At 37.1% G+C, this 25,531-nt stretch overlaps 1 protein-coding gene across 1 annotated transcript in view; it reads left to right on the top strand.

Annotated features, from left to right (window-relative positions):
* Window positions 1-25,531, top strand: part of LRCH2 (leucine rich repeats and calponin homology domain containing 2) — a 110,169-nt gene that overhangs the window by 59,829 nt on the left and 24,809 nt on the right. Inside the window, exons 9-12 of the mRNA XM_052663508.1 lie at window positions 87-184; window positions 281-339; window positions 5,232-5,339; window positions 10,953-11,018. Of these exons, the coding sequence (XP_052519468.1) occupies window positions 87-184; window positions 281-339; window positions 5,232-5,339; window positions 10,953-11,018 (331 nt within the window). The remainder of the gene's footprint in view (window positions 1-86; window positions 185-280; window positions 340-5,231; window positions 5,340-10,952; window positions 11,019-25,531) is intronic.

Genomic DNA, 25,531 nt, shown 5'->3' with positions numbered 1-25,531 from the left:
AAAAAAATACTTTTTTCTAAGCACTGCAGTGTCAGAGCACACTGTTTACTATTCGTGTTTTCTAATAAGTATTAATCTATACTTAGACCAGGAGGTGTATGATTTTACTGATGCCAACACAGATGATGTAGTAGTTCCTGAACAAGGAGATGCACATATTGGATCATTTGTTGCTTTCCTTAAGGTAAAGAAAACTTTGTACAAATATCAATAACACGTTCTCCTTAATGTCACAAAAGTGAACCATACAATTTAAAATGATAACTTTCTTTTATGTAAGGGAAAAGAGAAAGGTCCTGAAAAATCTCAGAAAAATGAAGAATTGGGAGATGAAAAAAGGTAAGCACACCTGAATTTGCAAATTGAAGTATTGCTTATTAATCCTTGAAATATCATTAGATATTTCTGCTTGAATGAATAATTTTTTTGTTCATTTACCTGTTAATTTCAGATAGTTAATTTGTGAATTTTTCATCTGTCTGCTTTCCTCAATGAAGCTGAAAATTATAGTAAACATATAAGCTGAATGTAGTATATACACTGTTTTTCTCCATAAGTGTAATTATAATGTCCCCTATTACTATTATTGAAGAAAATTATACTTTCCCATACATTGCCTCATTTAAGCTATTTAGCTGTTCTTTAAAACAGATAGTATTGGTATAATTTGACCGATTAGGCAACTGAGACCTGGAGTTTCAAATGTCTCAAACTGAGGTGTTCTGACTCTTGGCTTAATAAACTTTACATTACATGAGAGTGGTTATGGTAATTTTAAGGGTATTTACTTCTCTATTTTATTAAAATAATTTACTTTGGATCTTCTCTGTATCCTTTATCTTATGAAATGATAGAAATTGACCTACCATATTTTTTCAGAAAAGAAAGAGTATTTGTTGAATACCTACCATCTACCAGGATCTGTGCTACATGCTTTCCTATGTTTCTTACTTCAGTTCAGTTTAGTTCAGTTCAGTTGCTCAGTCGTGTCCGACTCTTTGCAACCCCATGAATTGCAGCATGCCAGGCCTCCCTGTCCATCACCATCTCCTGGAGTTCACTCAGACTCACGTCCATCGAGTCCGTGATGCCATCCAGCCATCTCATCCTCTGTCGTCTCCTTCTCCTCCTGCCCCCAATCCCTCCCAGCATCAGAGTCTTTTCCAATGAGTCAACTCTTCTCATGAGGTGGCCAAAGTACTGGAGTTTCAGCTTTAGCATCATTCCTTCCAAAGAAATCCCAGGGCTGATCTCCTTCAGAATGGATTGGTTGGATCTCCTTGCAGTCCAAGGGACTCTCAAGAGTCTTCTCCAACACCACACTTCAAAAGCATCAATTCTTTGGTACTCAGCCTTCTTCACAGTCCAACTCTCACATCCATACATGACCGCTGGAAAAACCATAGCCTTGACTAGATGGACCCCAGTCGGCAAAGTAATGTCTCTGCTTTTGAATATGCTATCTAGGTTGGTCATAACTTTTCTTCCAAGGAGCAAGCGTCTTTTAATTTCATGGCTGCAGTCACCATCTGCAGTGATTCTGGAGCCCCCCAAAATAAAGTCTGACACTGTTTCCACTGTTTCCCATGAAGTGATGGGACTGGATGCCATGATCTTCGTTTTCTGAATGTTGAGCTTTAAGCCAACATTTTTGCTCTCCTCTTTCACTTTAATCAAGAGGCTTTTTAGCTCCTTTTCACTTTCTGCCATAAGGGTGGTGTCATCTGCCTATCTGAGGTTATTGTTATTTCTCCCAGCAATCTTGATTTCAGCTTGTGTTTCTTCCAGTCCAGCGTTTCTCATGATGTACTCTGCATAGAAGTTAAATAAGCAGGGTGACAATATACAGCCTTGACGTACTCCTTTTCCTATTTGGAACCAGTCTGTTGTTCAATGTCCAGTGCAGTTGCTTCCTGAACTGCATACAGATTTCTCAAGAGGCAGGTCAGGTGGTCTGGTATTCCCATCTCTTTGAGAATTTTCCACAGTTTATTGTGATCCACACAGTAAAGGCTTTGGCATAGTCAATAAAGCAGAAATAGATGTTTTTCTGGAACTCTCTTGCTTTTTCCATGATTCAGAGGATGTTGGCAATTTGATCTCTGGTTCCTCTGCCTTTTCTAAAACTAGCTTGAACATCAGGGAGTTCATAGTTCATGTATTGCTGAATCCTGGCTTGGAGAATTTTGAGCATTACTTTACTAGCATGTGAGATGAGTGCAATTATGTGGTAGTTTGAGCAATCTTTGGCATTGCCTTTCTTTGGGATTGGAATGAAAACTGACCTTTTCCAGTCCTGTGGCCACTGCTGAGTTTTCCAAATTTGCTGGCATATTGAGTGCAGCACTTTCACAGCATCATCTTTCAGGATTCGAAACAGCTCAACTGGAATTCCATCACCTCCACTAGCTTTGTTCATAGTGGTGCTTTCTAAGGCCCACTTGACTTCACACTCCAAGATGTCTGGCTCTAGATTAGTGATCGCATCATCATGATTATCTGGGTCTTGAAGATCTTTTTTGTACAGTTCTTCCGTGTATTCTTGCCACCTCTTCTTCACATCTTCTGCTTCTGTTAGGTCCAGACCATTTCTGTCCTTTATTGAGCCCATCTTTGCATGACATATTCCCTTGGTATCTCTAATTTTCTTGAAGAGATCTCTAGTCTTTCCCATTCTGTTGTTTTCCTCTATTTCTTTGCATTGATCGCTGAAGAAGGCTTTCTTATCTGTTCTTGCTATTCTTTGGAACTCTGTATTCAGATGCTTATATCTTTCCTTTTCTCCTTTGCTTTTCACCTCTCTTCTTTTCACAGCTATTTGTAAGGCCTCCCCAGACAGCCATTTTGGTTTTTTGCCTCTCTTCTCCATGGGGATGGTCTTGATCCCTGTCTCCTGTACAAGTCAATGTCACGAACCTCAGTCCATAGTTCATCAGGCACTCTATCTATCAGATCTAGGCCCTTAAATCTATTTCTCACTTCCACTGTATAATCATAAGGGATTTGATTTAGGTCATACCTGAATGGTGTAGCAGTTTTCCCTGTTTTCTTCAATTTCAGTCTGAATTTGATAATAAGGAGTTCATGATCTGAGGCACAGTCAGCTCCTGGTCTTGTTTTTGTTGACTGTATAGAGCTTCTCCATCTTTGGCTGCAAAGAATATAATCAATCTGATTTTGGTGTTGACCATCTGGTGATGTTCATGTGTAGAGTCTTCTCTTGTGTTGGAAGAGGGTGTTTGCTATGACCAGTGCATTTTCTTGGCAAAACTCTATTAGTCTTTGCCCTGCTTCATTCCGCATTCCAAGGCCAAATTTGCCTGTTACTCCAGGTGTTTCTTGACTTCCTAGTTTTGCATTCCAGTCCCCTGTAATGAAAAAGACATCTTATTTGGGTGTTAGTTCTAAAAGGTCTTGTAGGTCTTCATAGAACCGTTCAACTTCAGCTTCTTCAGCATTACTCGTTGGGGCATAGACTTGGATAACTGTGATATTGAAAAATTTGCCTTCGAGACGAACAGAGATCATTCTGTCGTTTTTGAGATTGCATCCAAGTACTGGATTTCGGACTCTTTTGTTGACCATGATGGCTACTCCATTTCTTCTGAGGGATTCCTGCCCGCAGTAGTAGATATAATGGTCATCTGAGTTAAATTCACCCATTCCAGTCCATTTTAATTCGCTGATTCCTAGAATGTCGACGTTCACCCTTGCCATCTCTTGTTTGACCACTTCCAATCTGCCTTGATTCATGGACCTGACATTCCAGATTCTTATGCAATATTGCTCTTTACAGCATCGGACTAGCTTCTATCACCAGTCACATCCACAGCTGGGTATTGTTTTTGCTTTGGCTCCATCCCTTCATTCTTTTCTGGAGTTATTTCTCCACTGATCTCCAGTAGCATATTGGGCACCAAATGACCTGGGGAGTTCCTCTTTTGGAGTTTCTTACTTAATCTTCAACCTGCTGCTGCTGCTGAGTTGCGTCAGTCGTGTCCCACTCTGTGCAACCCCATAGACGGCAGCCCCACCAGGCTCCTCCGTCCATGGGATTTTCCAGGCAAGAGTACTGATATGGGTTGCCATTGCCTTCTCTGTCACTAAATCCTACAGGGTGGATATTGTCCACATTTTTACAGATAAGGAAGGTGTTTCTTCTCTAAAACCACTTAGCTAGTGTCCACTAGAACTTTGGGTGTGTGTCTAGCTCTCTGATCCCCAAGTTTTTCTCTTTTCTGTATTGTGCTTCCCTCAAATGACCTCATTGGTAACTTTTTAATAGTCATTAATCAATCATCTCTGGTGCCCCATAAGGAGATACAGTGCTTTGCTTTACTCTCCATGTTTCAGAGAAAGTACTCTCTTACTTTCTCATGTTACTGCTTGAAGACAGTTGTCTTACCTTGAGAGACTCCAGTAGCATGCACGATATGGTAAAGATACAGTCTTAGGTTTGATACCATTATTTGTTTATTTACTTACTTACTTACCTTACCATGCAGCATGCATGATCTTAGTTTCCCCACCAAGGATTGAATCTGTGTCCTCTTCAGTGAAAGTGCAGAGTTTTAACCACTGGACTGCCAGGGAAGTCACTGACACCATTTTTTAAATGAAATGCCTTTGGGATAAAATTACTAGAGTTTAGAGAACAGTTTTAAAATTTCTTTGTTCTTTTTAAATGACAAAAAAGATACATATATTTTAATGAATTTTTTGGGCAAATTTTCCAATCTTATCCGAATCTATTTTGCGTTTCTACTATTTAAACATTTTATTCAGAGATTTTAAAAATCAAAATAAATGAACTGATAAAAGCAGAGTGGTTTGATAAAATAAAAAATTTTCATAACATTTTCTATTGTTTTCTAAAGATAGGCCATAATAGAGCTCTGTGGTCCTTATTATACTCAAGATGGAGAATATGCATTGTTAAATTATTGTGGTCATTTCACATTTCAGAAATTACAAAATGGTAATGCAGTTTAGTTTGTTAGCCATTAATTATATTAATATAACCAGAATGTGACATTTCCTATTGAGTAGAGAGGATAGATATTAATATGTTTTCATATTCCTTCAATATTCTTTATATCTTATTTTAACATTTTAAATAAAAGAACGTTTCACGTGGTAGTAAAAACAAAAAATGGTTTCTACATCTGAAAGCTGGCATAAAATATCATCTGCCTTACTTTTTGGATAATCACGTTTATGTTACCTTTCAGACTTGGGAAAGAACAACTACTTGCTGAGGAAGAGGATGATGGTTTGAAGGAAGTAACTGATTTGAGGAAAATAGCCGTTCAGTTATTGCAGCAAGAGCAGAAGAACAGGTATTTTTTTCAGTAATGAGATTTATATGGGAAAATTTTATAATCATTAAATTTGATATTTAAAGATTGTCAAATAAACAGTAAACAAGAAGACCATCTACTAAAAGACAATAGGAAATACTTAGGAAAGAAATATAAAATTACATAGATAATTAACAGAATAATTTATACTCATGTAGTCATTCTATTTATTGCTTAAGTATCTTTTTTATTCCTTTGTACTAAATAATAATAATTGATATTCATCTTAGCTAACAATAGCATTATATGTTATAAGCATTTTTTCCAAGTACATGTCGCAAGTATATAGTGTGCTTTTTATCTGATTTTGAGTTACTCAGGATATGTGTAAACTCCTTAAAATTGAATTATATAATCACTGATTAAATCAGTGTGACAGTTTGAGAATCATAGGTTCACTTTAGTCTGTGTTGGTCAAGGAGCATTTCTCCCTCTGGCTAGGCATGTTATTGGCAATGAGCAGGACCTTGTGTTAATGAGTATAAAATCAGTGCAAGTCCATTTTTTATGCAGAGAAGGTTCTGCGTGCTGCTGAGGGTTGGCTATTACTGCCATCTTCATGTATTGAGAGTGCTACATTTATGTTAATAATTTTGAAATCATAAAGCAGAATTGAGATTTTGTTTGTTTGTTTTGAGAAAATTAAAAGAATAATTTTTGGTGCATTTAACTTGGATAACTGTTATGTTTTTTACATATTCAAAGCAATAAATGTTTATGGATCACAGGCCCATGTTTTAGGATGTTTAAAAAAGTATGTTGGCATTTGCTTAAAGATGTTTTGAAAAATAATTACTATTAAAACTTATTCAATGACTGATGTGTGGTATTAGGGGCCACTATAATAGTTTTTAAAATAACCACTATGTATCTCTTTTTGCACTGCTAATACATTTATAGAATTAAAAAACATACTAGAAAATATCTTTATCCCTTCTATATCTAATGTATCCTCATTCCCAATTGACATTTTTCTTCTGACATAACTTTTTGTCACGCTTTTCTGTCATCCTTTTTGAAGCTTATCTTTTAATCTTTCCTGTGATTCATTTCTAATGGGCCTTTTTAAAAATTGACTACTTATGAGGTTGTATGTATTTTCCCCCCTTCAGTAAAATTAAAGTATTAATGGCCCCATTGGTTTAAGAGGTATGATGAAGCAAGCCACCACCTGCTCTATGTAGCTTATAAAGTAGTTAAGTTTTCTACCTCCCCTACTTGGCAGGTGAAAAAATTGCATTTATCATTATGAACAGAGAATATTGATTTTATAAGAACCCACAACAATATGTATTTCCCTCATGTCCAGAATTGCATTTGAGTGTATAATTTTAGATTTTAATATAGCCATATATATCATTTCTATATTTTCAGTTTTCTCCTATTGTATAATTTTACATCTATCCCTCTGACTTAAATTACTCTTTCAACCTAAATATATCAAATGATGTTTCATAGGTCTTGCTTTTTGATAGTTTGTAATAAGTACAAAGCAGTACCTAGCTCTGCCTTGTACATAGTAGGTATTTGTTAATACTGTTACTGGTTAATTACTTGAAAATGAGATCAAATTTAAAGCTAGTATGAACCATTAATTTAGTTAATATGTTCTCTCTACATAATTTTCGTTATTTTTGAAATTTATGCACAATTTATTTCTTTCTCTGAACTGTTTCTCCATTCTCCTTTTCAGATGTTAGTGCATATAAATATAAGAGCTTTTTGGATTAATAATCAGTGACATTAATATTATAATAACTATGTCTAATTTTTGAAGGCATTAAAATTTTATGATATCTGGACATAAAGTAAGGAGTACATTTTACTTTTAAAATGTGTAATCTATAGACAATTTATATCCCTAACCAATTCTGTTCATGGCTAAACTTAAACTGGGCTCAGAATTATCTTATGCTGAATCTATTATTTTCTCCATTAAATCATATCATCCTTCCTTCTAAAATATCCTGCTATTGCTTATATCTCTTAGATTTAGATAATTAAAATTGTTGTTTACTGTTATAACACATAAATTTGAGTTAGTCTAAAAGTCAAAAGTAATCTTTTAAAAGAATATATTCCTTAGAGGATTTGAGTTTTTATACCTTCTCTGGTTGTAGATTTCCCCTTTCACAAAGTATTGTTTTAGATTCTAGCTTTATTAAATGAAGAATCTGAAATGCTATTTAAAATTGCAAATCAACCAGAAGTTTTAATATTTCTTTTTAAGTTTTAATATAATCATTGCAATATTTTTGTTTATTTATTGTTAGTATTGATTTAAAATAATTTATCTGGGGTAAGATTATTCTTGTATAGCAAGAAGTACCACTTAGGATTTCTACTTTGACTGTATGCTTACTATTTAGCTATTCTTCAGCTAGCTGTTAGTGGAAAGTAAATGCAGTGTTAACTCTCAGCTAAATCTAAAAGAAGCCAGCCATTGTTTCAAAATTAGAGGGAATTTAAAAACAGCTTATGTTGAGTTCAGTGATGACTTTCTTAGAGCAGCTTTGCCACTTTAGTTCACACTGTTTTTTTTTAAGGTTTATACTAGTACTTGGTAGATGGAACTATCCTAGGAAAATAACAAGAGAATGTTGCACAGAATTAGTAATCAAAAAGGGTGGGAAAAGAGATCACCAAGTAAACCATCAAGCAGATAAATCCTAAGTGTTCAAAGTCTGAAGCCTAGTTATTTAGAAGACTGTCCTTCTTTGTCTAATTGAGATGCATATATTAAACTACTTTATATTGACAGTTTATTGTTAAATTTTTAAAAGCTAATCTTTATCCTCTTTCTTAAAAGATTGGATTATTTTTACTTGTATTTGAGTGTATTAAAGTCCCCTTGAGTCAGTGACCTTCTCTATATTAAAATAGTTGTTCCACAAATCATAATTTTATTTTTACTATAATTTTGGAAGTTAAATAAAAAACTATTATCTTAAAATAATATTGCTGTGTAAATTATTTAACCAATTCTTCAAATTTCCACCAACTCTACTTATGTATCTTAGTATTAGAGAAGTGGGTATCTTAGTATTAGAGAAGTGGCTACTGCTCTTTCTTATACTGATTTTCTTACTGTGTGGCTTATTAAGTAAATGTTTAGCTGGCTTCTTAAAATTTAATTTTCATGCTAAAGAAACGATTATATGAAGACTTTTGCAATGAATAGCTTCAGTTGAGTGGTTCCCCATAGCATGTTCATTCCTGTTAGCTTATTCTGTAGTATTTTCTAATACGTATTTACTTTTAATAATTATTTGATTTGCTTTTATGTGTGTCCTGAGAGTTTTTACTTACTGTGGAAAGATGTACTTCTGAATACTATGTAATACAGTTAAATTTTAAAAAGTAATTATGAAAAGTTATATTGAAGTATAATTAATTACGGATCATGTAAAGCAAAATCAGATTTTGAGCAGTTTAGTATTTTAGTTTTGAATTATAGAAATTATGTACATTACTTTTTCATGTGATTTTTTTTCTTTTTCTGATCATATGAACTCTTAATTTGAGGAGCATCATGTTAACTTCTAGCTTGTTATAACTAATTAGGTAGTTCTCTCAACCCTTAAAATCTATCCATTCTTTCTTTTCTGCTTGCTTTACTAATGACTTCCCTATCCTCTCCCAAAACATCTTACTTCTTCCATCTTTTGGTTTGGTTGATGTACGTGAAATATGAATACAGACGGAGGCCTTTATGTTATAGAGCATCATTCAGTGAAAAATTCTTCCAGAGGACCAGAGCAGCAGGACGTGCATCAAGGTATCTAGAGTTTGTGGACACCTTAAGTATTAAGTGGACAGGTTGATGCAGCTGAATTATATATATACACTCTTTTACCTAAAATTCAGTACTGGTACCTGGATTAGGGAAGTGTTTTAATAATCTAGAATAGATATTTAGATAAAACAGACATTTATTTTGACTCTGAGTATCACACAGTAAAACATTAAATATCAATGTACAGAGTAAAATTTTTCAGAGAATTTTCAATATAAAATATATTTTATCAGTAAGTAGAGCTCAACATTTTTCTTTCTCCTCTAATGTAACTCATGCACATCAGTAGTCACAACACTAGTGTGTGTGGTGTGGGGAGAATTCCGAATTTACTGCAGTGGAGGGCATTGTAGTTTGACGCCCCCTTCCAAGGGAATAATTCTGACCCTCACCCTCTCCAAGGATACTTTGCAGTGCTAAAAAGGATACATTTCCTTTTTAAATCAATTTTTTACTCTTTCAGTTTTATCGAGATATAATTAATATGCAGCCTTGTATAAGGTGTTTGGTATAATGATTTGACTTCCATAAATCATGAAATCATTATCATAAGCAGTTTAGTGAACATCCATCATTTCATACACAGAACTAAAGAAGCAGAAAAAATATTTTTCCATGTGAAGAGAATTCTTAGGATTCACTTCCTTTTTAAAAAATTACTCTTTAATGATGTATTTTTTCCTGATGTTCTTAGATATTTTATTATCTAAATTCCTCTGCATTTGGGGATTCGATACAATTTTAGTGCCTGTCCACACAAAGAAGAATAAAGGTGTCAGTAATCTAGAAATTACTTGGTGCAAAGCTACACTGCTTTGTGTGTGATACTGGTCATTTGCCTGTCGCTGTAGCTTCCTCCTGTTGAGGCTCTACTAGATCTTAGCTAGTGAGAAAAAACTGGGGTAATGGAAATTAGTTTCTTTATGAAACCATCTTTCTGGAATTATGAACATATTTATTTCATTATATATTTTAATAGTCAATATGCATCTTTAATTTGAAATTCTCTTCTTCTCTGTATTCTTTTGATAGTTGACATCCGATCATATTATTTTGAATAAAAGGCAGATATTCTACTCCTTATAAAACTAAACTTTAAAATTGAAAATTAACATTTATATCCATAGTAAATAGATAAATATTAACTCAAATATATTAGTTACTTATATTAAAGATAGATTATTATTCATTGCTTTTGACTTTGAGATCAATACTTAGAATTATATAAAATTATGAACAAATGGTTCTCTCATGTAATGGTTTATCACTATTTTTCTTTCTTTTTTTGATTTTCTTCAAATATATTGTTTCATTCTGTTATTAAAAGTTTTATAGGCTTGTGGATTTTTTTTAAAGAATTGAACTTTAGCACTGGCTTTGCATTTGGAATTAAGGTTTATTATTTGGCAAAATGATTGTTTATTACATCTACATGGCCCTATCATTTGCTATGCTGAGAAAAATGAAATCAGTTATGATGATACTTAAACAATCTGCATCTCTTTATTTTCTATCTCAGCTAAGAGCTAGATATGCACAGGAAAATAACATGGCTGGAAAATATCCAAGCCTCGAAAAAGGGTTTATAAAAGAAAATGCATGGAAGAATTGGTGAGCTTCATTCCTTCATAATAGCCAGTGAACTTATGGGCATCTGATCTAAATAATATTTAAATATTGTTTTCTAGCAAAGATCTTCATGGACCAGATGCAGTTTATTATCAACATTTTTGTATCATGTATATACACTATTCTCTTTAATATATTATGAAATTAATGTGCTGATTTATTTCTAGGATTCTTAATCATTCAACTTATGTCATAAGAAACAAGCCAAAACAAACTATGGAATGCGAAAAGAGGTATAAAAATATCTTAGTTCTTATGGTTAATATTATATAATGAGAGTTGATCCTTTGACAGTAATGTTCCTATATGTAGGCTTTAATAGAATAATTGATATCAACTTAATATAATGAGATAATTTAAGGAAGAAATGGCTTTTAAAATGTTTTTTTAATGTATTATACAACACAAGTTAAATTGACTTTTGATGTAAACAAATGCAAGAATGCCAACTTAAACTTTTTGTGCTCATACCTGCATTTTGTTTTGATGACAGAATCATTTATCCATTTGTTGTTGTTGTTGTTCAATCGCTATGTCCTACTCTTTGAAATGCTATGAACTGCACTACACCAGACTTTCCTGTCCTTCACTATCTTCCGAGTTTGCTCAGACTTGTGTCCATTGTGTTGATGATACTATCCAACCATCTCATTCTCTCACCTCCTTCTCCTCTTGTTCTCAATATTTATCCATTTAGCAGACATTTATTGTATTACTGTTATGGTCAGGAATAATGTATTATCATTGATTGTATTTGTTCTCTATGTTATAGTTCACTTTTTAATTTATTTTCAATTAGATTTTATTTACTTCTGTATGAATACATAGTCTAAATCCAGGTATATGAATTCCAGAGAACTAGAAGACCTTGAAAGTTTCTATTCTTTTTGTTGGTTTGAAAATTTGCACCAACCTCAACTTCTGAGTTATTCCTGTGGGAATATAAAAGTCGAAGGCTAGGGTGTGGGTACAGAATAACACACAGAGAGAATAAACGTTTGTTAAATGGTTGTTGTATGTATACTATTCTTAGTGCTTTAGCTGTATGATCTCATTTAATCCTCATAATAACTTATGAAGTTGTTGCTATTGTCATCCCCATTTTATAGGTGAGAAACTGAGGCTCAGAAATTGCCATAGCTTTTCAGGGTCACACAGCTAGTAAATGGTATAGTGAGAATTTAAACCCAGGATGTCTGGCTTCAGAACCCCAACTTTTAATGTTTGGAAACAAGAACAGCTTGCTTTCTCCAGATGCATACATTTCATTGATGTCTTTTCCAAACTACCTTACAATCCAAACTAGACTTACTTTTCCCAAATCTATTTCTTCTCCTGTATAGTACACCTTGAGTGAATGTGCCACTGTTTATATAGTCAACTTTGGAATCATTGGAAATTGCTTTCTCTTACACATTCTTCCCAATCCAGTCAGTCACAGAAAACTTTAGCTTCTTAACATTATTTGCATCTGTCTCAACCTCTGCATTCCTGTTGCAGTTATGTTGGCTCAGGCCCTGTCTTTTCTACCTGGACTATTGCAACAGTTCGCAGCCAAACCTCGTTTCTCAAGTTTGGCCTACCTTTAAATTTGTTTTCTGTGCTAATGGTGTAAGAGTGATGGTTCTAAAGCACAGGCCTGACTATGTGTTTCCAAGTTATTAATCTTCTTTTTCTAATTTTTAGGATAAAGCTTAAAATGTTTGGCTTAACCCATAAGATTGAAGTGAGTTTCTGCCTAGCTTGAAAGCCTCAGCCTGTGTACTCTTGCACTGGTACCTTTTACAGCTAGGAACCGTAGTACTCCTTCCTTTATTCCAACATGATTTCACATCTCTGTGTTCTGTGTCCTGGTGTTTCTGCTGGAATTTCCCCTTCTTCTTCCATTTTTCACTTAGGCTTTTAGAATTCAGTTCAGGCATAAGATAACTTTTTATACCCAAATCGAGAAACATTCATCTGTCTCAGATTTCACTTGTGTGCATGTGTGTGCTCAGTCACTCAGTCATGTCCAACTCTTTGTGACCCCATAGATTGTAGCCCACCAGGCTCCTCTGTCCATGGGATTCTTCTGGCAAGAATACTGGAATGGATTGCCATTTCTTCCTCCAGGAGATCTTCCTGACCCAGGGATTGAGCCCTCATCTCCTATATCTTCTGCATTAAATTGGATTTAACCCACTGTCTCCCTTTTTGAATACTGATTCTTTATCTTACATGTTTTTGTCCTTGAAGTTTCTGTTATTACCTTCCTTCTCAGTTTCTTTCTTTTTTTAATTTATTTTAATTGGAGGCTAATTACTTTACAATATTGTAGTACTTTTTTCCATACACTGTCAGTTTCTTTCATTTCTATCTTAAGCTTTTTCACCAGGTTCCTAACATTCTCTGGAGAAAGCCCCAATTACCCAAACTTCAAAATGGTGATTTTCAATCTTGGCCTTTTCTTTACAGAATTCTTACTGTCACTTTTCTCATTTTCAGAACAGTCACCTAATTTCTTCTTTAAAAACAAAACAAAATTTTAGTTTTTTCCTGTTTATAAGAATAATGTAGCTTTATTGTTTAAAAATAGGAAAATTTTATCATAAAGGAAAAAAAGAATCATCTCTTATCCTACTCCCCAGAGATGACAAGTCTTAATATTTTGGTATTTTCCCCTTAAACCAGTTTTCTATATATATGCATGAACATTTGCATGTGCATGTGTATTTCTGTGTACATATGTATGTATATACATACACACACACACAGCAGAGTTGCATTGCCTGTTACCTACTCAACAGCTCCGCTAGGATGTATGATGCATTTGAGACTTAACCTTCCCAAATAGCACTTTTAATCATTCACTTTGTCCCTCAAAAGTTAACTCTTCTTGCATTTTTCCCCATTTCAGAAAATGTCAGCTCCATCCTTCTATTAATAGTGCTCAGCTCAGAGACCTCAGAGTCATCTGTAACTTGTCACTTTCTTTCACATTCCATAACTAATCCTTTAGCAAATCCTGTTGATTCTACCTTCAAAATACGCCCAGAATCTGATCATGTCTTACCACTTCCACACATATCACCCCAGCCCTAGAAATCTCTTACTTCAGTTCTAACAGCCTTCTACCAAGTCTCCTTTCCATCTTTGCTCTCCTCTAGTCTGTTTTCAATTAAAAAAAAAAGAAGAATCAGTTTGATATTTTTAAAATGTAAGTTACATCATGTCGTTCTTCAGAATTTTCTAATGATCTCTCATTTCTTTCAGAATAAAAACCAGGGTCCTTTAAGGACTTGTGAACCTGTGCATTATTTAGCTCCCTACTGTGTTCCTCTTGCCTTGTTCTTCCTGCTTGTTAGTCCTTCTCTAGTTATACTGGCCTCCTTGTTGACTCCCAATACACCAAGTTTCCCACCCTCTGAAAGCTTTTGCCTCTATTGAAATGATTTCCTCTCAGAAAATCATACGGCTTATTCCCTTGTTTTTACATTTCTGCTCAACTTTCATTGCTTCAGCAAGAGATTCCCTGGACAACTTAGATAAAAGAACATCCCTTCCCCATTCCTTCTTCCCTTTTTGCATACCCTGCTCTACTTTTCTCCACAGAACTTAGTACTGTCTGACATTGTAAATATATACTTTTTTACCATCTGACATTCTCAGTACTTTATTATTTATATCTCAGACTTCTTTATTTGTTCATTGTTTGTCTTCACCACCCCACCACCACCTGGGTGCATTACAGTGTTGTTTTTATCAATTACTAAGAGGAGACTATTTGAAATTTCCAACACTGTGGATTTGTCTTGCTCTTTAAAGTTCTTTCATTTTTCCTTCATGTATTCTAAAGCTGTTATTAAATACATAAATGTTTAGGATTATAATGTCCTTTTGGTGAATTTACATCTTTGTCATTATAAAATGACTTTTTAAATATTCCTGGTTAGGGTGGCGTTTTTGTGTGTGGTGTACAGGGTCTTAGTTCCTCAATCAGGGATCAAACCCATGCCCGCTTCAAGGGATGCACAGACTCTTAACCATTGGACCGTCACGGAAGTCCCTTGGTTATATTCTTTGCTCTGAAGTATACTTCCCTGATATTACGTGGTCACCTCAGCTTTCTTCTAGTTTAATTTCTTTCTTAGTGTTTATATGATATATCTTTCTTCTTCCTTTTACATTTAACCTATTTGTGTCTTTATGGAGAAAGGCAGTTTCTTATTGTTAGCATATGGTAGTATCTTTTCTATCAAATCTGACAATCTGATTTTTAATTGCACTGTTAGGATTGTTAATATTTAATTGAAACTACTTGTATTAATGGATTTAAGTCTACTGTATTATTAGGTGTTTAATTTTTGTCTTATGCATTATTTTTAGATATCTTCCATCTTTTTCTCCTGTCTTTTGAATTATATTTTGAAATTCCTATTTATCTCTGTTGTGGGCTTATTAGACATAACTAGTTGTTATGTTAGTGATTGTTTTAGGGTTTAAAGTATATGTAATTTATGACAGTCTACCTTTAAGTGCTATTATGCATATATATATATTGGATAAGAACAAGAGTATACTTCTATTTCTTCCCTCCTGGCCTTTGCAATATTGTTGCCATATGTTTTACATTTGTGTTAACATCAGTTCAGTTCAGTTCAGTTACTCAGTTGTGTCCGACTCTTTGTGAACCCATGAATCGCAGCATGCCAGGCCTCCCTGTTCATCATCAACTCCCGGACTTCACCCAAACTCACATCCATCGAGTTGGTGATGCCATCCAGCCATCTCATCCTCTGTTGTCCCCTTTTCCTCCTGCCCCCAAACCCTCCCAGAATCAGGGTCTTTTCCAATGAGTCAACTCTTCACATGAGGTGGCCAAGTACTGGAGTTTCAGCTTCAGCATCATTCCTTCCAAAACCACCCAGGACTGATCTCCTTTAGAACAGACTGGTTGGATCTCCTTGCAGCACATGGGACTCTCAAGAGTCTTCTCCAACACCACAGTTCAAAAGCATCAATTCTTTGGTGCTCAGCTTTCTTCACAGTCCAACTCTCACATTCATACATAACTACTGGAAAAACCATAGCCTTGACTAGACGGACCTTTGTTGCCAAAGTCATGTCTCTGCTTTTCAATATGCTGTCTAGGTTGGTCATAACTTTCCTTCCAAGGAGTAAGTGTCTTTTAATTTCATGGCTGCAGTCACCATCCGCAGTGACCCTGGAGCCCAAAAAAATAAAGTCTGTCACTGTTTCCACTGTTTCCCCATCTATTTCCCATGAAGTGATGGGACCAGATGCCATGATCTTCGTTTTCTGAATGTTGAGCTTTAAGCCAACTTTTTCACTCTCCTCTTTCACTTTCATCAAGAGGCTTTTTAGTTCCTCTTCACTTTCTGCCATAAGGATGGTGTCATCTGCATATCTGAGGTTATTGATATTTTTCCTGGCAATCTTGATTCCAGCTTGTGTTTCTTCCAGCCCATCGTTTCTCATGATGTACTCTGCATATAAGTTAAATAAGCAGGGTGACAGTATACAGCCTTGACATACTCCTTTTCCTATTTGGAACCAGTCTGTTGTTCCATGTCCAGTCCTAACTGTTGCTTCCTGACCTGCACCTAAGTTTCTCAAGAGGCAGATCAGGTGGTCTGGTATTCCCATCTCTCTCAGAATTTTCCACAATTTATTGTGATCCACACAGTCAAAGGCTTTGGCATAGTCAATAAAGCAGAAATAGATGTTTTTTCTGGAACTCTCTTGCTTTTTCCATGATTCAGAGGATGTTGGCAATTTGATCTCTGGTTCCTCTGCCTTTTCTAAAACCAGCTTGAACATCTGGAAGTTCACGGTTCACGTATTGCTGAATCCTGGCTTGGAGAATTTTGAGCATTACTTTAGTAGCATGTGAGATGACTGTAATTGTATGATAGTTTAAGCATTCTTTGGCATTGCCTTTCTTTGGAATTGGAATGAAAACTGACCTTTTCCAGTCCTGTGGCCACTGCTGAGTTTTCCAAATTTGCTCGCGTATTGAGTGCAGCACTTTCACAGCATCATCTTTCAGGATTTGAAATAGCTCTACTGGAATTCCATCACCTCCACTAGCTTTGTTCGTAGTGATGCTTTCTAAGTCCCACCTTGACTTCTCATTCCAGGATGTTTGGCTCTAGGTGAGTGATCACACCATCATGATTATCCAGGTCATGAAGATATCTTTGTACAGTTCTTCTGTGTATTCTTGCCACCTCTTCTTAATATCTTCTGCTTGTGTTAGGTCCAGACCATTTCTGTTCTTTATCGAGCCCATCTTTGCATGACATGTTCCCTTGGTATCTCTGATTTTCTTGAAGAGATCTCTAGTCTTTCCCTTTCTGTTCTTTTCCTCTATTTCTTTGTATTGATCGCTGAAGAAGGCTTTCTTATCTCTTCTTGCTATTCTTTGGAACTCTGTATTCAGATGCATATATCTTTCCTTTTCTCCTTTGCTTTTCACCTCTCTTCTTTTCACAGCTATTTGTAAGGCTTCCCTAGACAGCCATTTTGCTTTTTTGCATTTCTTTTCCATGGGGATGTTCTTGATCCCTGTCTCCTGTACAATGTCATGAACCTCATTCCATAGTTCATCAGGCACTCTATCTATCAGATCTAGGCCCTTAAATCTATTTCTCACTTCCACTGTATAATCATAAGGAATTTGATTTAGGTCATAACCTGAATGGCCTAGTGGTTTTCCCTACGTTCTTCAATTTAAGTCTGAATTTGGCAATAAGGAGTTCATGATCTGAGGCACAGTCAGCTCCTGGTCTTGTTTTTGCTGACTGTATAGAGCTTCTCCATCTTTGGCTACAGAGAATATAATCAGTCTGATTTTGGTGTTGACCATCTGGTGATGTCCATGTGTAGATTCTTCTCTTGTGTTGTTGGAAGAGGGTGTTTGCTATGACCAGTGCGTTCTCTTGGGAAAACTCTATTAGCCTTGCCCTACTTCATTCCATATTCCAGGACCAAATTTGCCTGTTACTGCAGGTGTTTCTTGACTTTCTACTTTGCATTCCAGTCCCCTATAATGAAAAGGACATCTTTTTGGGGTGTTAGTTTTAAAAGGTCTTATAGGTCTTCATAGAACCATTCAACTTCAGTTTCTTCAGCGTTACTGATTGGGGCATAGACTTGGATTACCATGATATTGAATGGTTTGCCTTGGAAATGAACAGAGATCATTCTGTTGTTTTTGAGATTGCATCCAAGTACTGCATTTCAGACTCTTTTGTTGACCATGATAGCTACTCCATTTCTTCTAAGGGATTCCTGCCCACAGTAGTAGATATAATGGTCATCTGAGTTAAATTCACCATTCCCGTCCATTTTAGTTCACTGATACCTAGAATGTCGATGTTTTCTCTTGCCATCTCCTGTTTGACCGCTTCCAATTTGCCTTGATTCATGGACCTGACATTCCAATATTGCTCTTTACAGCATCGGACCTTGCTGCTCTCACCAGTCACATCCACAACTGGGTATTGTTTTTGTTTTGGCTCCATCCCTTCATTCTTTCTGGAGTTATTTCTCCACTGATCTCCAGTGGCATGTTGGACACCTACTGACCTGGCGAATTCCTCTTTCAGTATCCTATCATTTTGCCTTTTCATACCGTTCATGGGATTCTCAAGGCAAAAACACTGAAGTGGTTTGCCATTCCCTTCTCCAGTGGACCACATTCTGTCAGCCCTCTCCACCATGACCCACCCATCTTGAGTGGCCCCACGGGCATGACTTAGTTTCATTGAGTTAGACAAGGCTGTGGTCCTAGTGTGATCAGATTGACTAGTTTTCTGTGAGTATGGTTTCAGTGTGTCTGCCCTCTGATGCCCTCTTGCAACACCTACCGTCTTACTTGGGTTTCTCTTACCTTGGACATGGGGTATCTCTTCACGGCTGCTCCAGCAAAGCGCAGCCACTGCTCCTTACCTTGGGTGAGGGGTATCTCCTCACCGCTGCCCCTCCTGACCTTGAACGTGGAGTAGCTCCTCTCGGCCCTCCTACGCCTGGGCAGCCACTGCTCCTTGGACGTGGGGTTGCTACTCTCGGCCACCGCCCCTGACTTTGGGCATGGTGTAGCGCCTCTTGGCTGCTGCCCCTGGCCTCAGGCAGGAGGTAGCTCTTCCCGGCCACTGCCCCTGACCTCAGACGCGGTGTAGTTCCTCTCGGCCGCTCCTGTGCTGTCGCAGCCTGGCACTCATGGCCGTCGCCCCGACCTTGGACACAGGGTATCTCCTCTTGGCCGCCACCCCTGACCTCGGATGTGGGATATTACATGGTTATTATTCTTGCTTTAAATAGTCAATTGTTTCTTTAAAGTGATTTAATCAGAATAATGTCTTCTATCTTTACCCCTTTAGTTACCATCTCCAGTAGCCTTCGTTCCTTTGTGTAGCTCTGTATTTCCATGTATATCATTTTCCTTCTATCTGAAAGAACTATTTTCACATTACTTTTCCTGCTGGTCTGCTGATGTTGAATCCTTCAGTTTCTGTAATGTTTTAAAAAGTCTTGGGGGGGAACTGTAAAGATGGCGGAGGAATAGGACAGGAAGACCACTTTCTCCCTCACAAATTCCTCAAAAGAACATTTCAACGCTGAGCAAACTCCACAAAAGAACTTCTGTAGGCTGGCAGAGGACATCAGGCAACCAGAAAAGCAGACCACTGTCTTCAAAAACAGGTAGGAAAAAATATAAAAGACGAAAAAGGAGACAAAGGAGGTGGGGAGGGAGCTCCGTCTCGGGAAGGGAATTTTAAGAAGAGAGGTTTCCAAACACCAGGAAACACTCTCCCTGCCGAGTCTGTGGCGAGCCTTGGAAACACAGAGGGCAACATAACAGGAAGGGAAAAATAAATAAATAATTAAAACCAACAGATTACAAGCCCAACAGTAACTCCCCCAGCGGAAAAGCAGCACAGATGCCTGCATCCGCCACAAGCTAGTGGGGGCAGGACAGGGAAGCACGGGAGGCGCGGCCTGCAGTGCTTTGTAAGAATCGGGCAGGAACGCCCCACGCGCAACCAGAACGATCTAACTTGGGCTAGCAAACCAGACTGTGGGATAGCTACCACATGAAAAGCTCGAACATAAGACACCTCCAGGACCGAGCACAGAACAAAGGACAGAACGGAATAAGCCGGCTGCAGACCATCCCCTGCTGGGGACAGGCAGTCAGAGCCGTAAGGACTGGAAAGGGGCAATTGCAGACCCAGAGAGACTTTACTTACCTAACTGCAAGCAGGCTTCTTTGCTAAGACTTCTGGGGGTGCTGGACAGTCACCATCTGCCTCACGGGGGGCGCCAGCGGTCCACCCAGAAAGCTGAGCAGCAGCGGCAGAAAAGGTGACAAGTCGCGGCGATCGTGCTCGCCAAACTCCTGAGCTACTCGGACCTGGGAAGGGCACAAAGCGCAGTCCCAGCCAAATCTGTGCCTCTGAGGGCTGTCTGAGTGCCGAACCTGAGCGGCTTGGACCGGGGAAGTGCACGCAGCCTAGGGCCGGCCCCAGACGGTTCCCGGCTGAGCATCGTAGAGCCGGAGCGGTTTGTACGCCGCGAGAAGGGACAGGTCAAGCGGGGCTGAGACACCGTGTGCACATGACAGTGCTATTTGTTTGCAGCATCCCCCCTCCCCACAGCACGACTGAACTAGTGAGCCTAAAAAACCAGCAAACAGAAGAAGTTAAACAGAGGGAACCACCTTGGAAGTGATCCCACACGGCCCAAAACATCAGAGAAGGGCCAGATATATTTTTACTATTTTTAAAATCATTCCTTTTTTTTATCTTTTTTTTCTTTTTTTTTCTAACTTTTTTTTAAATTGTTAAGTCTTCTATTTCTCCTCTAATTTTTATTTCTATAACCTACTATTACTATTTAAAAAACAAAAAGACTTTTTTTTTTTTTTTTTAAGGCAAACACCATATATAGTCTTTGGATGGTTGTTGGTGGTTTGTTTTTTTTTTTTTAATAATTCTTGTTTGTTTGTTTTTTTTTTCTTTCTTCCTTTTTCCTTCTGCTTCTTTTCTTTAATATTGTATTTTTGAAAATCCAACCTCTACTCTAGATTTTTAATCTTTGCTCTTAGGTTTTTGTTGTCAATTTTGTACATATAAAAACCCAAACTTCACTACCCAAGTTTACCTGAGAGTGAAATTACTGGCTTGACCACTCTCTCCTCCTTTGGACTCTCCTTTTTCTCCACCAGGTGGCCTCTGTCTCTTTTCTCCCCCATCTCTTCTCTATCCAACTCTGTGAATCTCTGTGTGTTCCAGACGGTGGAGAACACCTAAGGAACTGGTTACTGGCAGGATTTGTCTCTCTCCTCCTCATTCCTCTCTCTTATCCTCCTGGCCACTTCTGTCTACTTCCTCCCTCTCCTCTTCCTCGTATAAATCCGTAAATACCTCTGAGCGGTCCAGACTATAGAGCGCACATAAGGAAATGAATACTGGTTAGCTTGCTCTCTCCTCTTTTGATCTCACCACATCTCATTCCAGTCACCTCTAACTACGCCCTCCATCTTCTCTTCTCCTTGTAACTCAGTGAACCTCTCTGAGTGTCCCTCAATGTGGAGAAACTTTTCATCTTTAACCTAGATGTTTTATCATCGGTGCTGTATAGATGGAGAAGTCTAGAGGCTACTGTAAAAATAAAACTGAAAACCAGAAGCAGGAGGCTTAAATCCAAAGCCTGAAAACATTAGAGAACTCTTGAATTCAGGGAACATTAAGCAATAGGAGCTCATCAAATGCCTTCATACCTACACCGAAACCAAGCTCCACCCAAGGGCCAACAAGTTCCAAAACAAGACATACCATGCAAATTCTCCAGCAACACAGGAACACTCCCCTGAGCTTCAATATACAGGCAGCTCAAAATTATTCCAAAACCTTTGATGTCTCATAACCCATTACTGGTCACTCCACTGCACTCCAGAGAGAAGAAACCCAGCTCCACCCACCAGAACTCCAACACAAGCCTCCCTAACCAGGAAACCTTGACAAGCCACTGATAGAACCCCACCCACAGTGAGGAAGCTCCATAATAAAGAGAACTCCACAAATTACCAGAAGATAAAAAGGCCACCCCAAACGCAGCAATATAACCAAGATGAAGAGACAGAGGAATACTCAGCAGGTGAAGGAACAGGAGAGTTGCCCACCAAACCAAACAAAAGAGGAAGAAGTAGGGAATCTACCTGAGAACGAATTCCGAATATTGATAGTGAAAATGATCCAAAATCTTGAAATCAAAATGGAATCACAGATAAATAGCCTAGAGACAAGGATTGAGAAGATGCAAGAAAGGTTTAACAAGGACCTAGAAGAAATAAAAAAAGAGTCAAAATATAATGAATAATGCAATAAATGAGATCAGAAACACTCTGGAGGCAACAAATAGTAGAATAACGGAGGCAGAAGATAGGATTAGTGAAATAGAAGATAGAATGGTAGAAATAAATGAATCAGAGAGGAAACAAGAAAAACGAATTAAAAGAAATGAGGACAATCTCAGAGACCTCCAGGACAATATGAAACGCTCCAACATTCGAATTATAGAAGTCCCGGAAGAAGAAGACAGAAAGAAAGATCATGAGAAAATCCTTGAGGAGATAATAGTTGAAAACTTCCCTAAAATGGGGAAGGAAGTAATCACCCAAGTCCAAGAAACAGAGAGAGTTCCAAATAGGATAAACCCAAGGCGAAACACCCCAAGACACATATTAATCAAATTAACAAATATGAAACACAAAGAACAAATATTAAAAGCAGCAAGGGAAAAACAACAAATAACACACAAGGGGATTCCCATAAGGATAACAGCTGATCTTTCAATAGAAACTTTTCAGGCCAGGAGGGAATGGCAAGACATACTTCAAGTGATGAAAGACAATAACCTACAGCCCAGATTACTGTACCCAGCAAGGATCTCATTCAAATACAAAGGAGAAATCAAAGCTTTACAGACAAGCAAAAGCTGAGAGAATTCAGCACCACCAAACCAGCTCTCCAACAAATTCTAAAGGATATTCTCTAGACAGGAAACACGAAAAGGGTGTATAAACCCGAACCCAAAACAATAAAGTAAATGGTAACGGGATCATACTTATCAATAATTACCTTAAACGTAAATGGGTTGAACGCCCCAACCAAAAGGCAAAGACTGGCCAAATGGATACAAAAACAAGACCCCTCTATATGCTGCTTACAAGAGACCCACCTCAAAACAAGGGACACATACAGACTGAAAGTGAAGGGCTGGAAAAAGATACACCACGCAAATAGAGACCAAAAGAGAGCAGGAGTGGCAATACTCATATCCGATAAAATAGACTTTAAAACAAAGGCTGTGAAAAGAGATAAAGAAGGCCACTACATAATGATCAAAGGATCAATTCAAGAAGAAGATACAACAATTATAAATAGATATGCACCCAATATAGGAGCACCGCAATATGTAAGACAAATACTAACAAGTATGAAAGGGGAAATCAACAATAACACAATAATAATGGGAGACTTTAATACCCCACTCACACCTGTGGACAGATCAACTAAACAGAAAATTAACAAAGAAACGCAAACTTTAAATGATACATTAGATCAGTTAGACCTAATTGATATCTATAGGACATTTCACCCCAAAACAATGAATTTCACCTTTTTTTCAAGTGCTCATGGAACCTTCTCCAGGATAGATCACATCCTGGGCCATAAATCTAAACTTGATAAATTCAAAAAAATCGAAATCATTCCAAGCGTCTTTTCTGACCATAATGCATTAAGATTAGATCTCAATTACAGGAGAAAAACTATTAAAAATTCCAACATATCGAGGCTGAACAACACACTTCTGAATAACCAACAAATCACAGAAGAAATCAAAAAAGAAATCAAAATATGCATAGAAACTAATGAAAATGAAAACACAACAACCCAAAACCTGTGGGACACTATAAAAGCAGTGCTAAGAGGAAAGTTCATAGCAATACAGGCATACCTCAAGAAACAAGAAAAAAGTCAAATAAATAACTTAACTCTACAACTAAAGCAACTAGAAAAGGAAGAATTGGAGAACCCCAGAGTTAGTAGAAGGAAAGAAATCTTAAAAATTAGGGCAGAAATAAATGCAAAAGAAACAAAAGAGACCATAGCAAAAATCAACAAAGCCAAAAGCTGGTTCTTTGAAAGGATAAATAAAATTGACAAACCATTAGCCAAACTCATCAAGAAGCAAAGAGAGAAAAATCAAATCAATAAAATTAGAAATGAAAATGGAGAGATCACAACAGACAACACAGAAATACAAAGGATCATAAGAGACTACTATCAGCAGTTGTATGCCAATAAAATGGACAACGTGGAAGAAATGAACAAACTCTTAGAAAAGTACAATTTTCCAAAACTGAACCAGGAAGAAATAGAGAATCTTAAGAGACCCATCACAAGCACGGAAATTGAAACTGTAATCAGAAATCTTCCAGCAAACAAAAGCCCAGGTCCAGACGGCTTCACAGCTGAATTCTACCAAAAATTTCGAGAAGAGCTAACACCTATCCTACTGAAACTCTTCCAGAAAATTGCAGAGGAAGGTAAACTTCCAAACTCATTCTGTGAGGCCGCCATCACCCTAATACCAAAACCTGACAAAGATGTCACAAAAAAAGAAAACTACAGGCCAATATCACTGATGAACATAGATGCAAAAATCCTCAACAAAATTCTAGCAATCAGAATCCAACAACACATTAAAAAGATCATACACCATGACCAAGTGGGCTTTATCCCAGGGATGCAAGGATTTTTCAATATCCGCAAATCAGTCAGTGTAATTCACCACATTAAGAAATTGAAAAATAAAAACCATATGATTATCTCAATAGATGCAGAGAAGGCCTTTGACAAAATTCAACGTCCATTTATGATTAAAACTCTCCAGAAAGCAGGAATAGAAGGAACATACCTCAACATATTAAAAGCTATATATGACAAACCCACAGCAAACATTATCCTCAATGGTGAAAAATTGAAAGCATTTCCCCTAAAGTCAGGAACAAGACAAGGGTGCCCACTTTCACCGCTACTATTCAACATAGTTCTGGAAGTTTTGGCCACAGCAATCAGAGCAGAAAAAGAAATAAAAGGAATCCAAATTGGAAAAGAAGAAGTAAAACTCTCACTGTTTGCAGATGATACGATCCTCTACATAGAAAACGCTAAAGACTCCACCAGAAAATTACTAGAGCTAATCAACGAATATAGTAAAGTTGCAGGATAAAAAATCAACACACAGAAATCCCTTGCATTCCTATACACTAATAATGAGAAAGTAGAAAAAGAAATTAAGGAAACAATTCCATTCACGATTGCAACGAAAAGAATAAAATACTTCGGAATATATCTACCTAAAGAAACTAAAGACCTATATATAGAAAACTATAAAACACTGATGAAAGAGATCAAAGAGGACACTAATAGATGGAGAAATATACCATGTTCATGGATCGGAAGAATCAATATAGTGAAAATGAGTATACTACCCAAAGCAATTTACAAATTCAATGCAATCCCTATCAAGCTACCAGCCATATTTTTCACAGAACTAGAACAAATAATTTCAAGATTTGTATGGAAATACAAAAAACCTCGAATTGCCAAAGCAATCTTGAGAAAGAAGAATGGAACTGGAGGAATCAACTTGCCTGACTTCAGGCTCTACT

Source organism: Budorcas taxicolor, chromosome X (genome assembly GCF_023091745.1).
Source record: "Budorcas taxicolor isolate Tak-1 chromosome X, Takin1.1, whole genome shotgun sequence".
Classification (NCBI taxonomy): domain Eukaryota; kingdom Metazoa; phylum Chordata; class Mammalia; order Artiodactyla; family Bovidae; genus Budorcas; species Budorcas taxicolor.
Note: the sequence above shows the minus strand (reverse complement) of the source record. Positions and strands in the feature narration are given on the sequence as shown.